Source organism: Bombus pyrosoma, linkage group LG10 (genome assembly GCF_014825855.1).
Source record: "Bombus pyrosoma isolate SC7728 linkage group LG10, ASM1482585v1, whole genome shotgun sequence".
NCBI lineage: Eukaryota > Metazoa > Arthropoda > Insecta > Hymenoptera > Apidae > Bombus > Bombus pyrosoma.
The window spans coordinates 10,768,629-10,784,518 of NC_057779.1; the positions used below are offsets into that span (position 1 = coordinate 10,768,629).

General features: G+C 32.0%; 3 protein-coding genes across 16 annotated transcripts; 1 reads left to right on the forward strand and 2 right to left on the reverse strand.

Annotated features, from left to right (window-relative positions):
- Positions 1 to 1,815: 1,815 nt before the first annotated feature.
- Positions 1,816 to 5,682, reverse strand: LOC122571297 (beta carbonic anhydrase 1). 3 transcript variants are annotated; one of them, XM_043734862.1, is made up of 6 exons: positions 5,544 to 5,674; positions 4,405 to 4,610; positions 3,634 to 3,718; positions 3,158 to 3,345; positions 2,897 to 3,088; positions 1,816 to 2,586 (listed from the first exon to the last, which is right to left on the reverse strand). In XM_043734862.1, the coding sequence occupies exons 2-6, from the start codon at positions 4,495 to 4,497 to the stop codon at positions 2,377 to 2,379; spliced, it is 768 nt and encodes a 255-aa protein (XP_043590797.1). In that variant the 5' UTR covers positions 4,498 to 4,610; positions 5,544 to 5,674; the 3' UTR covers positions 1,816 to 2,376. The 3 variants fall into 3 exon arrangements, 2 of the variants coding, with proteins under 2 accessions (XP_043590797.1, XP_043590798.1); XM_043734863.1 differs by lacking the exon at positions 5,544 to 5,674 and having other exon boundaries at positions 4,292 to 4,417; XR_006318019.1 differs by lacking the exons at positions 1,816 to 2,586; positions 2,897 to 3,088 and having other exon boundaries at positions 3,205 to 3,345; positions 3,427 to 3,718; positions 5,544 to 5,682.
- LOC122571296 (ras-related GTP-binding protein A) lies at positions 4,447 to 9,761 on the reverse strand. Of its 7 annotated transcripts, none has more exons than XR_006318018.1 (8): positions 7,135 to 7,363; positions 6,966 to 7,047; positions 6,735 to 6,834; positions 6,267 to 6,651; positions 5,982 to 6,197; positions 5,797 to 5,912; positions 5,544 to 5,731; positions 4,447 to 4,610 (listed from the first exon to the last, which is right to left on the reverse strand). XR_006318018.1 is itself a non-coding variant. In XM_043734856.1 (8 exons), the coding sequence occupies exons 3-8, from the start codon at positions 6,975 to 6,977 to the stop codon at positions 5,640 to 5,642; spliced, it is 921 nt and encodes a 306-aa protein (XP_043590791.1). In that variant the 5' UTR covers positions 6,978 to 7,047; positions 7,135 to 7,211; positions 7,381 to 7,398; the 3' UTR covers positions 4,758 to 5,639. The 7 variants fall into 7 exon arrangements, 5 of the variants coding, with proteins under 5 accessions (XP_043590791.1, XP_043590794.1, XP_043590792.1 ...); XR_006318017.1 differs by lacking the exon at positions 4,447 to 4,610 and adding an exon at positions 4,758 to 4,801; XM_043734856.1 differs by lacking the exon at positions 4,447 to 4,610 and adding an exon at positions 7,381 to 7,398 and having other exon boundaries at positions 4,758 to 5,731; positions 7,135 to 7,211.
- A 294-nt stretch (positions 9,762 to 10,055) lies between these two features.
- Positions 10,056 to 15,028, forward strand: LOC122571295 (serine/threonine-protein kinase Pak). 6 transcript variants are annotated; one of them, XM_043734852.1, is made up of 11 exons: positions 10,056 to 10,197; positions 10,450 to 10,558; positions 11,289 to 11,484; positions 12,264 to 12,275; positions 12,727 to 12,895; positions 12,979 to 13,135; positions 13,234 to 13,351; positions 13,451 to 13,734; positions 13,828 to 14,323; positions 14,434 to 14,652; positions 14,770 to 15,028. In XM_043734852.1, the coding sequence occupies exons 2-11, from the start codon at positions 10,503 to 10,505 to the stop codon at positions 14,851 to 14,853; spliced, it is 1,791 nt and encodes a 596-aa protein (XP_043590787.1). In that variant the 5' UTR covers positions 10,056 to 10,197; positions 10,450 to 10,502; the 3' UTR covers positions 14,854 to 15,028. The 6 variants fall into 6 exon arrangements, with proteins under 6 accessions (XP_043590787.1, XP_043590784.1, XP_043590785.1 ...); XM_043734849.1 differs by having other exon boundaries at positions 10,061 to 10,197; positions 10,370 to 10,558; XM_043734850.1 differs by lacking the exon at positions 10,056 to 10,197 and adding an exon at positions 10,244 to 10,381.
- Positions 15,029 to 15,890: the final 862 nt, after the last annotated feature.

A 15,890-nucleotide genomic window follows, 5' to 3' on the forward strand; every position in this document is an offset into this window, starting at 1 on the left:
TGATTTTACCTTTTAACGTACAACGTGTGTTATATTTATTATTTACGGTACACGCGTGCTCCCAGTGCCGTGATAGATGCCGCGGAACGATTCAGGCCAGTAATGCCAGCGTGATTCGTGGAGTGCGAGTGTCGAATGCGAAGGAAAAGGAGGAAAAGAGGAAAAGAGGAAAACGAGAGAAAAGAGAAAAAAGAGGAAGAAGAAAAGGAAGATGGGCGTATCGTTCGTGGAGACCGAAGATCGCGGAGATACTTTGATCTTGCTTCCATCTTCCGGTTGGTGGTAAGTAGCAAGTGGCAAGTGGCAACCGTGTCAGAGCTCGTCACACTCCGTAGACCGGCCTAACCGGACCAACTCGACGATTCGCCTAAACATAGCAGCGAATCCCCTTCGCTTTTACTTTACCGCGAAACACTTTACCTGAAAAGCGCGAGCCGCTCGAACCATTTTTCTCATCTGAAACAGCCAACAGCCTCTAGAACGTGTACGCGCGCCTCACACGCTAAACCCCACTGTCCACGAAACGACGCTTCGTAGTAGCGTAAGCGTTCTCTATTAGTTAGGTAATTATTATTAGGTAATTATAATTAGTTAGGTAATGTCTATTAGGCAAGTTTTATTCGAATAACGAATAAATTCTCAAGATATATTCGCGAATAAGAAATAGCGACTTTATTAGACGAAAAATTATTCGTTAGTCGCAAATAAATCGTCAGTCGATTTCAGCACTAATTGCAAATAAAATGGCAAAACGGGAAACTAAATTGTTGTACAGCCAGTCAGGCGATGAGGTGCCGACGCTGCGCCGACTCGAAGCCAAAGCGCCCCCGTGGCGCTCTGCTTCCCGGCGTGATACGATTGACATTGCTACTACTCTCTACTCTCTATTCTCTACGTACAATATTCGAAAACGTATCCGAACAAATCTTTATCCGCAGTTTTTATTCGAGCAATAATTTATTCGCAATGTTATTCGATTTATTCTGTCTACAAAGCGTACAGTAAAATACATTTTATTACATATTATTATTATTATTATTTTTATTAAAATCGTTTAAATATAACTGCACGTCTCGCTACTGGCAATGTTAACGCCTGTCGTCATGACTCACGACGAAAGCGCGTAGCGACGAAAATGGTTCGCCACTGTTTCGTGGACAGTTGCACTTTACTTTATAACGCCCGCTGCATGGAAATCTACTGTTGGCATCAACGCGTCTAATACCTGTCTATGAAGCGACGACGTTCCGTGGTTAACAAACGTTCGTTAGCAAAAGATGCCTATGATATTGCAGAGCACTGTGATACCATTCGTTACTACGTTTAAACATTTGGACGTAAATTTGCACGTTTTACGTTTTTAAATTTACGAAACTAATGAAAGTAAACAACGATTTTTAAATATTTGCGGTAAGTGCAAATAACTATTGTACATTGCGTTAATAGGACTCGAACATCTGATATTGATACTTATAATCATCCTAATTCTACACCTTGGTTCGTTGTTTTGCTTTCTCTTTCGGGAGTGGCATGCTCTAGTTCGCCTGGCCACGAAATCGTCCATCCGTCAATACGGTACGTCCTCCAGCTCTTATTGCTCGACTTCAATTTTATTTCACGTGATTCGAGCGCAAAATATACTGAACCAAATCGGTGACAAGTCAAGCGGATCGTTAAATGAACCAAACCGTACATATCAAAAACAATAAATATATTTTGTATACCTATCACAGTGATTATATCAAATTTCATGTAATTATATCAAGTTACATAAATTATAGAAATATTTATAATCACATGTATAAATTGTTATAAATACGCAGTGGAAAAACCTTATATATATCGTATAACCATTTCAAAAATATTATATCATTTATTACAAAATAACGTTTCATTTTTCTGCTCGGTACATCTCATCGATAAATAAATAATTTTTCCTTTGCACCTTAAATGTTAACGAACACATGCTATATAAAAAAAAATCTTCCTATACTTCGATAACATACAGTGAAACTAATAATAATATAAAATTAAACTATGCACCGCGTATTATTAGAAATAAATCTATATCAAATATCCTTGTTATAAATTCCTCCAACACTGTCATGGCGATCTATTTTGTGCAAACGAGTTTGTAATATGAATCTTAATAAGAAAAAAGAAAGAAAAAAAGATAGAAAAAAGAAAATAGAAGAGAATTCACTACTTTCACATCCAGGTACATTACACGGTCTTCGATTGAGCGAGTATCTAACTCGCACCCACTCCACGTTTAAACATTCTAGGGAGGTTCAACGAATCGTAATTATTCAATCTCAACGACGAAACGATTTCCCACCTATATAAGTAAAAGTTACCGTTTTAGCATTAAGCAATTTAAGAATAATATTTCTTAATTTCTGCAAGCAAAGACGCTTCGGTCGATTCGTTTATTTCTACGAATCTTTTATTTGCCCTGCTAAAGTAATAAATATCACCAGTGTAAATATCAAACCACAAAGCATGAATGTGCAAATCATGCCTCTCAAGCCGTTTCTTTAAAAACCCATAAGAAGCTACGTTTTGTAACTGCTGTAGAGTATTTATCTGAAATTAAAATACACGTATTTGTTTAAAATAGACTTCAATTTAAATCTATTAATTACAGAAATGATCGTAACCGACTATATATATATATACTTTATTATATATATATATATATAACCAAATTGGACCAAACAACTTGAGTTTCTTTCCTTTCTATATTTCTTTCTTCTTCTTTTCTTTTTTTTTTTTTTAAGTTAAGGGAATTAATAAAAATATATTAATATATATATACACTGAAAATTTTATCCGATTTATTCCGTTTTAAAAGGTGTTTGGCCAATTATGCGATAATAAATGCATCTATACTAACTTGAGATAACTTATCCTCTATAGCAAATTTATTGTCTGAGTCGATATAGGCCACAAACTTTCGTAAAGGCGTTTCAGCTTGAAATAATATCGGCTCGTGGAAGCCAGCAATTTCAAGCTGTTGAAATTTCGCTAAACTGTTCCTAGCGTGTGCACACAACCATGCTCTTAACGGTGATATTCTCCTGTTCACCTAAGAGGTAAAAATTATTATAAATTAGATAAATATGTGTAAAAATAGTAAAACTAACAAAGTACACACTTTCGATGCGAACTCTTCGTCCCGCAAAGCATACAGCAAATTCATAGCTTTGCAATCGCTATGGCCACAAACTATAATGTGTTTCATATTGTTTATTACACAACCAAGTTCTAAGGCCGCTGGCTCACACATTGTTAACTCGTCTACGAAATGCTGAGAATGAGGAATAAGATTACCAGCATTTCTTACTGAAAAAACATAAAATTTGACAAAACTTTAAATTCTTTGAAAACTTAAAAAGAAAAAAAGAAGAAAAATTTCTCAAATACTTGTTCTTCGGAATATTTCACACGATGTTTCCTTAGCAAAATCAATGACCCATTCAAAGAAAAAGTATCTTTCAAATTAAAACATTAACAACATTACAGTAATGTTCCATTGTATTAAACTGCAACGTGAAATTGTCCGGGGGAAAAAAAAAAAGAAGCAACAAGTTTCATATTCGAGGAGATCAATGCCATGATAAGTTCTCGTACCGACAAACATGTCCCCAACGTTTGTTTCCGTAAATCTAGTTGGGATCATCCGGGAGTCCATGCAAGTAAAGAATACTGCCTTTGGCTGTGTAAGATAAGTAACAACAAAAATCAGTCATGCCAATAAATGTTATCATCACACCTTACATTAGTTATGTAATTTATGCAGTATATTATTTATAATACTTTTTATACTTTCATATGCTAATAGCTGTTTTACACGTTAAATTATATACACGTACGTACGTACATATCTTACGTACATGTATATAGTTTTCATGCATAGCAACAGTTTGAGAAAGAATAAATGCAATAAACATTTCACACAACAATAAAGCATATTAATAACAACGCGGATTTTAATATTTGATTTAATAATTTCAACTTTCAAATATTTCAATCTATTATTAAATTAATCTTTATAGGTCGCGTTATATCAAAGTAACGTCTAACACATGCCTACACTGATGAAATTTTATCCACATACATGTATGTATGTTTCTTATGAATAATTCTTTAGTTCAAGGACATATGAAAACAAACTTGTTCTTTTTCAAATATAATAGAAATATATATGATATAAATACATATTTTACTTAAATTTGATTATACTTTCTCAACATGTATACCTTTTATCACGGATATCAAAAATAATTACCACCGTATTTCGCAATTTAAATATTAATATCAGGCAAAACGCGAAACATCACAAAAAGAGAAATATGCCCACAAGTTATCAGCAGTGACTTAGAGAAAAAATTTGTAACGTACGTCGGGATGATCTCGAACTTTTTGAAACTGTTTCACCAATTCTTTCTTATGGCAATTCCTATATTTCATAATTCCTTTGATTATTCTATCCATGGTAGATACAATACACACTTTGTTGCCTTCTATCAACCTAAAATGGTGACAACACACGATTTCGCCACAGCCGAGCAGAAGGCGGCAATTTTAAATGTATCGCACAACTAAAACTAATGAGTATAAAGATTAGTTCAAAGATTACTTAACTTATTCTACTTTTTATTTAAACACAACATTAAATTTAGATTCAATTCGATGACTTTATTTATTCGCATAATTAAAAAATACAGTCTAGTGATACACGTGAAAGCATAAGCTTTTATTATTCCATGTTCCTTTTATTACTTCTTCATAAATACAGCTGTAAATAAATTCATACATGTTTAATATTTGTTCTTCTTTCCGTATGTCAAAAGGTAACAATCAAAATTTTATACAAAATATAACGTATAATTCAACATTATCGTTATCTAAATCGAAAGATACAATTACGGTTAGCTTGATTGTTGCAATAGCACGGTTTATATAATAAGTATATATGTACACTATTATATCAAGTAAATATAATTTAAGAAAATATATATCTTTGTAACAGGCCAGAGAGAATAATTGCTATACAGAAATAAAATACATAACATCATGGAACCAGGAAAAAGCTTAACCCAGAAAACCATGTATTATCTCTAAGAGCCAAGACGGTATTTACTATAAGCGAGCAACTATGTATACGTCCACTTAACATGATACTAATAGCGCACAATTTCATACTAACAAGTATGTATATGTATATGTATATGTATATGTATATGTGTGTGTGTGTGTGTGTGTGTGTGTATATATATATATATATATATATATATATATATATATATATGTTGTATTCATTTATTAACACGTACATGCGTAGCAAAATTTTTAAATATTCTTTCAAATTTTGTATAGAATAAACTAAAAATTCAGATTCTTTTCTGAAATACAATATGATTCTTTGAAAATGACAGTATTAATAATAGTTTTGTCACAAATTACATATTGAAATTATTCATTCATTAGCAAAATTATCGATTTACTTTAATTAATAAATGAGGAAACTTCTCATGCACCTTCATTGTGATGATTCTCTTTTAAAGTGACTCTTAGATTCAATAGTGATTAACAGCCTGGACCCGGGTGACAACGCGCCTGGGTCGAGCTGATTTCTATCTACTTAATGCCGAACTCTGACTAGCACGCTCTAATTTCTCAAAATGTTTTCGTGCATTACGTATATTGATTAATGTTGCTGCTGATGCTGAAACAGTAGGAATAATTATTTCAGTATTTATTGAAAAACGAATTAAGATACTAAATACTTACGGATGGCAGGGTCCGACATAATAACCATTACATATGTATTTGATGTAAACACATCGATAAAAGCTGCAAAATTTGTATTTCTAACTTCCATACTTTGAAATTGTGCCGCTAGTTTGCTAAAAATGTATAATTTATAAATATATGTTCAAACTAGTTTATATATATACTTTTTATAAGCAAGTTACCTGCAACTAAGTTTGAACTGTTTTATTATATTAGAAACTTTTTCAAATCGATGTATATCTCTATGATGTTGCCTTTGACAATAACTAATTACTAAAAATGTTGCCCTTTCAAATAAGAGTACTTCATCGGCATCAATAATATTTGTAAATTGTTTCAAACTCTGTTCAAGCTCTTTCACATTTGGAATCAACATATATACGATTGATGACCATGCCCTAAACATAATAGCTTGCATGGAATTATAAAATAAAGATTGAAATCATTGTACAGTTACAAAGATATACCTATATAATGTTTCATCCCATATGCTAGTTCTAAAACAAGTACATTCAAGCGGCAAGCTAAGTCTTTTCAGATCTTCTTCTCTTTCTCTAAATATCAAATCTCGTTGATCCTCTTGTACTAAATCCATCTTATGTACTAAACAGAATATCTTTGCTTCTGGACTATTTTGTAATATTGCTTCTAAGCAACTTTGATAATAATGCATGTCTTTATCTAGTTCTCTGGATTCTACGTCAAAAACATAGATCAAAACCTCTACGTTCCTAAATATATTGTCACGTTGTGATGCAAAATAATTTTCCATGAACGCTTCTTGACCACCGCAATCCCAAAGATTTAACACCAAATTACCAAGGAATCGAACATGACTATGTTCTACATCAACTATTAAACATACCAGTAAATTAATAAATAATGCAGATGATACAAATATTTGATAAAACTGGTATAAGCCAAATATTACACACTTGTTGCTCCCAGACGACGTGTATCACGAGCAATATAATTGGCAAAAATTATGCTGCGCATACTAGTCTTTCCTGAACCGCTCTTACCCATCAACAGAACCTAAAAGGTATAGAATATTCATTATATGTAAAACTTACACACACACACTAACATGTACTAACAAACTACTAACAAACGGTACAAATTAATTTAAACGGTTATGATTTTAGATAAGTACGAAATTTGAATACCTTCTTCTTCATCTTGAATTGATAATGTTATATCTAAGAATTGGTTAAAAATCGTATACGACAGTTGATCAATTGTTGTGTCCTGCAACAAATTATTGAACAGTATGATACAGTTACACAATTAAACAGTTTTCATTACACTTATGACAGGAGTACATCCTGAACATACGTCAAATACGTGGTTAGATATTAAATTCATAGGTTATTTCACACTGTTCGATGAATCACATAGTACAACTCTATAACCTGTAATAAACGCACACCAATTTTCTTGTCAGTTAACAAATGGCATTAAATATCATTTACAGATACTTTATAATATCAAAGACATGGGTTGTTCAGAATGAAAATAACGATCTCCTTAATAGTAAACAGTCTTATGTTATGAATTATAATAATTGTGATTACCCTCTACCTTTTTTCTACGTGATTAACTTTTAAGCTAAGTATGTAGCTAACTTCACACATGTTGTCATTATTCACGTATCATTGAAAGATAAGATGATTGAGCCAACTGTACATAATAAAATGTCTGATAAACAACGTATTTATCATTAATGCATATTAATGCCTCTAATATTATCAAGTATTATTTAATATTTCTGTAACATTTAGCAAATTTAACCAATCTTTATCTTTTCTAAGTTTCTAAATTATTTTGTTGTTTACGTGTGTATACACACACACACACAAATAAATAAATTATAAATTTTTAAGCTTTTAGACTATGCAGCACTGGACCACTTATATCGAATAGAAATGTAATTAATCTAACGTTATACACTACTGAAACTATTATTTTCTTTAATATAATTGCAATAAAAAACCATTTATAAAAGAATTGATATCATCTTACTTATATTAATATACATTATAAATACAACTTAATCATGCGGAAGGCTTATATAATCATACTAAATGATGATTTTATACATAAATACAGAATAATAGTTCTTATAAATATGAATATGTCTAACGATAAAAATCTGCAATATTAAAATGTCATAGTATTATGTATTCAGAGTATCAAGAATAATAGAGAGAATAATAAAAAGTACTTTTAAGGGAATTTTGATTTTCAAACAAGCATATTATATTATAAAACAAAATTTACATATAAATTTACATATGATAGAGCAATGTTCTTACAAATGTTTTGGAGTGTAAAACATGTAAGAAATTCCTCAAATATGTCATAATATGATTTTTTATGTATTTGTTCCTTCTTTTCTTAAGTTACAGAAATATATTACATAGACAGGTATAATATAACCAAAGGGTTCATTTCTGGACACACGTTAACAAACTACCTGTAATAGATAACGCGATAGATATTTATGTTTACCCAAAAAAAATCAGTTAGTTTTATTACGGACTTAGAGATACACAAGTTATTAAGATGCAATTTCATACATATTAATAATGTTTATGATATTGGAACATTATATTCTTTATATAGTCTTTGTTATGCATATAATTATAAATAGTCCTATATATATATTATATAACATATATATAATATATATATGTATATATATATATTATTGTTATTATTATTATACTCCATGTCTTAAGTATTTAAGTTCATATTTCTTTAAATTATTATTTACTTTATTTATAGTATATAGTTAACCCCCACATATGCTTCTTCCAGATAAGTAAGATACTCATTTGTCAGAAATATAAACCGAGATAATACATTATTAACAAGCACACTTTTTAGTGACTAATATTTTGAAAAGATTTATACATGTGATTACGATACATAAATTATCAAAATATATATTATATCTATTTTCGAACGGAGAAGATTGAACAGTTTCGAATACGTTATAAAATTAATTTGTAAAAGCATATTTAATTCATTATGTACAAACTCTGGTATAAATAAGAATAAAAATATCAATAGGTACACCTACACGAAAATAGCAAATATGTGGTTTTATAATTACTAAACTATGATTTATACACATACGAAATCTTAAGATATTTCAACACACTCTCTTTGAATATACAATTTTCTAACATATCTTTAAAAAGTATATAATAATCCACTGGAAAGCTTTAATTTTAACGAGTAAAACCATATTGAAGTTTACAACAATATGTATTTGTTTCCATGTTGGCTAACCCGTAATTGATTCACTTGCAGTCTTACCACCGTTCCAACCTATATTATTCTAAATTTCTTTTTAAATCATATACATATATATATATATATATGATATATAAATTTATATATATATATACACACACACACACACACACACCCGCACGCACGTACGCACGCACGCATATATATATGTACATATACGGACTTACTCGTGTTAACCGACAATAGGTGCGGGTGAAAGTAAGTATATGCGTGTACATACTAAGTACTAATGATCAAACCTTGTAAGTGTATGAACAGAGGAATACATGGTGAGAGGGAGAGAGAAAGAAGCAAATGAAAAAGTGGAAAAGAGGGAAAGAAAGGGAAAGGAAAGGAGGGAGGTACAGAAAGAGAGGGAGTGAACGGTGTTCCAGTAGTGGAGGCGCTGTACAGTGGCAGAGGACCGCGGCAGCGGTGGTGATTCAGACTTCTTATCAACCTTGAAAAAAGTGTGGAGAAGAACAGGAAGAGATTCGTCGTCATCGGGCGTCGATTATACGTACGAAATGAGATACCATTGATAAGACTCAGAGCGCCGCGTGGTTCCGCCTCCGCCGTGCCCAAACACGGCACATCACGGACGTGTGGATAAAGCGGCGCCATATATACACGATATACAATCGTATTTTTTCTTTCGCGAGTGCGAGACGACAGAAAAAGGGAGGAGTGAAAACACTCCGAGAACGAAAGAGCAATCGCGACACTAAAGAACATCCCAGACACGAAGAACGGTGGAAAGTGAGAACAAGAGAAGGAGGGAGGGAGAGAGAGAGAGAGAGAGACAGAGGAAGAGGGAGGGCGAGAGGGAGAGAGAACTAGAGATCCGTGGATGCGGCGCGGTGTCTGCTCCCGTGCGTGCGTGAATCACGCTTTGGAGGTGCCTGTCTATCCCTCGTCTTCGAGCACACCCTATACTCACGACATTGACCCGTTCGAAGACGCCGCTATTCTTCAAAATCGAACACCTTTCACAAGTACCCGAAACTGTCACCCACGAGGAGAGGCATTTTTCTTTCGTTTTGTCTCCTGTTCTTTACCGGTCACCAAGACTATATCTGTATCTGTGATATAGAGCCGGTAATTTCAAACATCATTTCGATAACATCTGCTAAGTTCAAGAAAGCAAATTCTTTTATCTATAACGAAAGTGAATGGATCTTCAAGTCTCATGTTTTCAACAAGCAACTTGGTGTTTTTGTCAACATAAAGAATTCTTTGTATACTGTGATTCAAACCTTTAGTCTTTTAGGATTTATATAACGTAAGAACGACTAGGATCTCCAAGGCAGGGGCTAATAGTATTAAACAAATCTTTGAACAAAATTATAGAAACGCAGCAACGTAAGGTAGATTGGCAACAAAGGGGCAAAAGTAGAAACAACATGTCAGATGAAGAAGATAAACCCCCTGCACCTCCTGTGCGACTTACATCAAATAGGTAACTATATATTCTATGCTATATTATTGTGTTGTTATAATTCACTAGTACCGAACAATTTCTCAATAAAAGAATGTATCATTTAATATTAGATATTTTAATATATATTCAGTAACAGATATGTCTAATGTTTCATTCTATAGTTCTGTACATTTCTATGTAATATAATAGATGGAATATTAGAGCAATGTTCTGTAACACTAAAAGCTGATAAGTTTGTTACACTTTGCATTTTCATTACCTTCTTTACAATAAGTAAATGTCTACATCTTCCAAAAATAGGATAACAGACACTAATCTAGTGGTTGCTAAAAATAAAATCCTACAGTTCAGACACGATGACATTCTGATGTGGGAGACCGTCCTTTTAAGTCTTTATATGCAGTCTTACTAACAAACGCGCGCGCGCGCGTGTGTGTGTGTGTGTTTGTGTGTGTGTGTGTGTGTGTGCGCGCGCGCGTGTATATATATGTATGTATTATACGTGTGAAACATATAATTTTTATATTAATTTTGTACATATTTTGAATGTATTAGACATAAAGACTGTTATAACGAATGTAAAAGTTAGTTATACATTTGTATGTCCTATAAATAATAGCTTATCTACAAATTCTACAAATTCTATTTATGTATAATTTATGTATATAGAAGTGAATGTATAACTGTAAGATTATTTTGTCCCATTTGATATCACTAGTTAGATAATGATAGATTAAACATGTTTCAGAGGTGAATCAACACCTAATTTACCAGTGGATATGCGTCCACTACCTAAGGAACCTGATTCTGATGAACGTAAGAAGAAAACATTGAAAAGCAAAATGAAGGTAAAAGAGAATAAGGATAAGCCCAACATCAGTTATCCCACCAACTTTGAACATACTGTACATGTTGGATTTGACGCTGTTACTGGTGAATTTACGGTAAGTCAATTCACTATTTGCAATTTGTTACTATTGTTCAAGATGCACTCGCTTTCCGCTTTGCTATTATACAATGGTACGGAGTATCCAAATAGTAATTCTTTATTGCATTACATTACTGGTTACATAAATTCTCCAAGATCCCTTCCGACAAAGCAAGAAAAAAAGAACTAATTCTTAGATATGAAACATCTCTGATTGAATTTTTATTTGTTGTTTTCACCAATGGAACATTATTAAATTGATATTTACTAATAGGTAATATTTAGCAATCGCTTTGCAATTTTCATTGGCTTATTCATATATTGATATATTGCATAATAAATGATAATAAAAATATGTGGAAGTAAAATAAGTTACAGTACTACAACCTGGATAGAATTCAATTTACTTTGTAGCGCAATTTTTATTATATTTCAATAAATTGAAATTGTGCGTTCGTGCGTGCCTGTGTGCGTGTATGTATGTGTGCGTGTGCGAGTGTGTTTATGATAAATGAATATATATATATATATATGTGTGAAAAATAATTCATTTGTGAAACGTGTGTCATTGTAAGAGCAACTAGTAATGTATTATTAAATATTAATGCAAACAATTTTCTTTGTATAAAAAGTATATCTCAAATGGATCTTTCGTACCGAAAAAGAAATAAATTTTCATCACTTGTTCACATGTGTATGGACATTGTGGAAAAGTAATTTGGTAATTTGTCTGATGCTTCTTATACCTATTATTTTTTCACATGAAAAACTAACTAGACACGTATTTCTTTCAAGCTGCCATTAAAAGTAAGTAATTTAAAATGACCACAAAAGTAGTTTGTTTATACTCCTTCTTATTATACATACACTTAATTTAACTGTTTGTTTTTGTTGCAATTAACAGGATTAAGTTGTTATATCTTATTTCAAAATTTAGAGTTTATCATAGATTAGAAGCACATAGCTGCTTTAGTAGATTTATAGATGCTTTAGTCAACGTTGCATTTAATATTATTGCTTTCTTGCAGAATGAATTTTAATATTGGTTTGAGTGCTTACAATCTTACTATTTATTCAACAACTGTAACAATTGGAGTCTTAAATATTTTATATTTGCACGATGTTCTCTTAGTTTTCAGAACTTTGAGAATTATACTTTTGTAAATATTATATCCTAACCTATCAGTTACATCTTCTTTAAAGTTTTGTACGTGTAAGACTATTAATGATTACTTTGAAACATAACTTTTGGTCTTAGGGGATGCCAGAAGCATGGGCAAGGTTGCTTATGTCTAGTAATATTAGTAAACAAGAACAGAAGAAAAATCCACAGGCTGTATTGGATGTTTTGAATTGGTATGACAGTAGCAGTAAAGAAACAAAAGGTTCCAAATACATGACAACTACAAAAATGGTTGGGGTGGTTGGTAAGTTAATAATATTTACATAAAGATTAATCTATAATGTTGTTATTATCATATGCCAGTTATATATACATTAACGAATGAAGCACAGGAAATTTTATGTGTAGCTCCTATTGAGAGAGCGAGTAGTCCTAGAAGCATGGTGGGTATTGGTGTTGGGACAGGAGGAGGAGGAGGAAATATTCGTGGTCAAGCAATGTCACAAGCTTCTGGAAGTTCTCATTCTCAACATTCGCTCAGCAGGTAAGCCTCCTCATATGCTTCCAAATATCTTTCTCTTCCTATTTTTGTACTTATTCTGTATATATTTAAATATCCACTGAGAAATGATAAAATTATAGAGTAAGTAGCAGTAGTCCAAGTAGTACACCAACAGATGCTTGCGCGACTAGTTCCGAACAGGAAGATGAACCGCCGCCACCACCGATTTCTGCTAGGCCCGAACGTACGAAATCAATCGTAAGTAATGACTGTTTGCAAATTGTCAAAAATTAGAATTATTTTTCTATATTTGAGTGTTGTAAGCATTAAACTAAAAAGTTAAACACTTTCCAATAGTATACAAAGCCAATAGAAGAAGAACCACCGCCTCCATTAACTACCACGTTAGGATCACCCCAACGAAATGGAACGCCGCAACAGCCACATCAATCACAACTGGATAGAAATAAAAATCAAGCGACTCCTACATCAACGACAACCGATCAAACAAGACCAGCGCAAAGTGATAAAGCTAGAAAGAAAAAAATGTCAGATGATGAAATATTAGAAAAATTAAGAACAATTGTAAGTGTAGGTGACCCAAATAGGAAATATACGAAAATGGAAAAAATAGGACAGGGGTAAGTTATATGAAATATGAAATAATATAAAATGTAAATATTCTCTTGTGGAATTTTTTTGCATATTTATATATCTTTAACGTTATCTTCTAGTGCTTCGGGAACGGTGTACACAGCAATTGAAACATCAACAGGTATGGAAGTTGCAATAAAACAAATGAATCTTTCACAACAACCAAAGAAGGAGTTAATAATAAATGAAATATTGGTTATGCGGGAGAATAAACATCCAAATGTTGTAAATTACTTGGATAGTTACCTCGTAGGAGAAGAATTATGGGTAGTTATGGAATATTTGCCTGGTGGTAGTTTGACAGATGTTGTAACTGAGACTTGTATGGATGAGGGTCAAATAGCGGCAGTGTGTAGAGAGGTCCTACAAGCTTTGGAGTTCCTTCATTGTAATCAAGTTATACACAGGGATATTAAGTCTGATAATATCCTGCTTGGGCTAGACGGTGGAGTAAAATTAACAGATTTTGGATTTTGTGCACAAATTTCACCAGAGCAAAGCAAACGAACTACAATGGTTGGTACACCATATTGGATGGCGCCAGAAGTAGTTACAAGAAAACAGTATGGTCCAAAGGTGAATGAAAAGAAAGATATTCTACAATTATTACATTGCAATGTTCATACTGTAATTACTATATAACTATTAATACTACAATATTTAAAAAAATTATTTAAATCTTATAGGTTGATATCTGGTCGTTGGGTATAATGGCTATTGAAATGATAGAAGGAGAACCACCATATTTAAATGAAAATCCATTAAGAGCATTATATTTGATCGCAACAAATGGTAAACCTGAAATCAAAGAAAAGGATAAACTGTCAGGAATTTTTCAAGACTTTTTGGATCAGTGTTTAGAGGTCGAAGTGGAGAAACGATCAGCGGCTTCAGAATTACTCAAGGTAATTCTAACAATATTTTATGCTAATCGAAAGTACAATTAATATGTGTTTTATATTTAAGTTTACATAAATAGAACAAACTTTTAATAAAATTTCTACTTTTATGGCAAATTGCAGCATCCTTTTCTGAAATTAGCAAGGCCACTTGCTTCCCTAACACCTTTAATAATGGCAGCGAAGGAAGCTGCTAAAGGTAATTAGAAGAGTGGTATTACGATATGATCATAAAAATATAATTTTACAGAAAAATAATGAATCACCCTCCCAAAATGGAACGGCACAATAATTCAATAATATATAATAAATAATGAATAAACATATATAAATAAATAAATAAATAAATATATGTATTTATGTATGTATGTATGTATGTATGTATGTACGTATGTATGTATGTATGTATATAAATATATATATTTATAAACATATATATGTATATATACATACATACATACACACATATATATATATGTATATATAGGTCATAGATAGATAGATAGAACTTATCCGATACCTTGAAAAGTATCGAGAAATGGTTTCAAAGTTTTTAAATTGCTCGATTCTCGCATGTTGCGAGGAAATCAAGTTAAATCAGAAGAACCGTGAACGATCTGACGGCAGAAATCTTGTATTCCTCGATGAGTATATATTAGTTACTAAGAGTTCGACATTTTATTTAAATAGTCTTCAAAGTAAAAGATAAACTGTACGAGTGGGTTGTTGCCTGAAGAGCTCTTGTACTAATACGGAACTGTCATCGAGGATTCTCAAGCGACTGTCAGTTATTTTCTAAAAATATAAAACTAGTATTACTGACTCTAAAATTGAAGATCAGAGTTAGCTACAAACATACATTATTTATAGCAAAAACCTTATTAGATAATACCACAAAACAAATGTGAACAAGTACATAGGACCTATTCTAATATATTATTATGGTTTAACAAAAAAAAAAAAAAATCGTAGAAGAAGAAAATTGATCTTCGTGTCAGACTTATATTTTTTGAATGAAGATATGGAGAGCAGAGCAATATGTTTTCAGTCTTTGGTCTGTCAGTATGACGTAGATGTATAAGCGATAGCCTAACTTGTTTTAAACGTTCTCAAGAATCACGTTCTTGTCAATTGGATATTAGTGAACTTCATTATGTTATTATATTAAACTGAAGTTTTAATAGATCTTTTAAGTATTTGGACACTGCAACTTTTGCATTATTATGTTAATTTGTATATAGTAT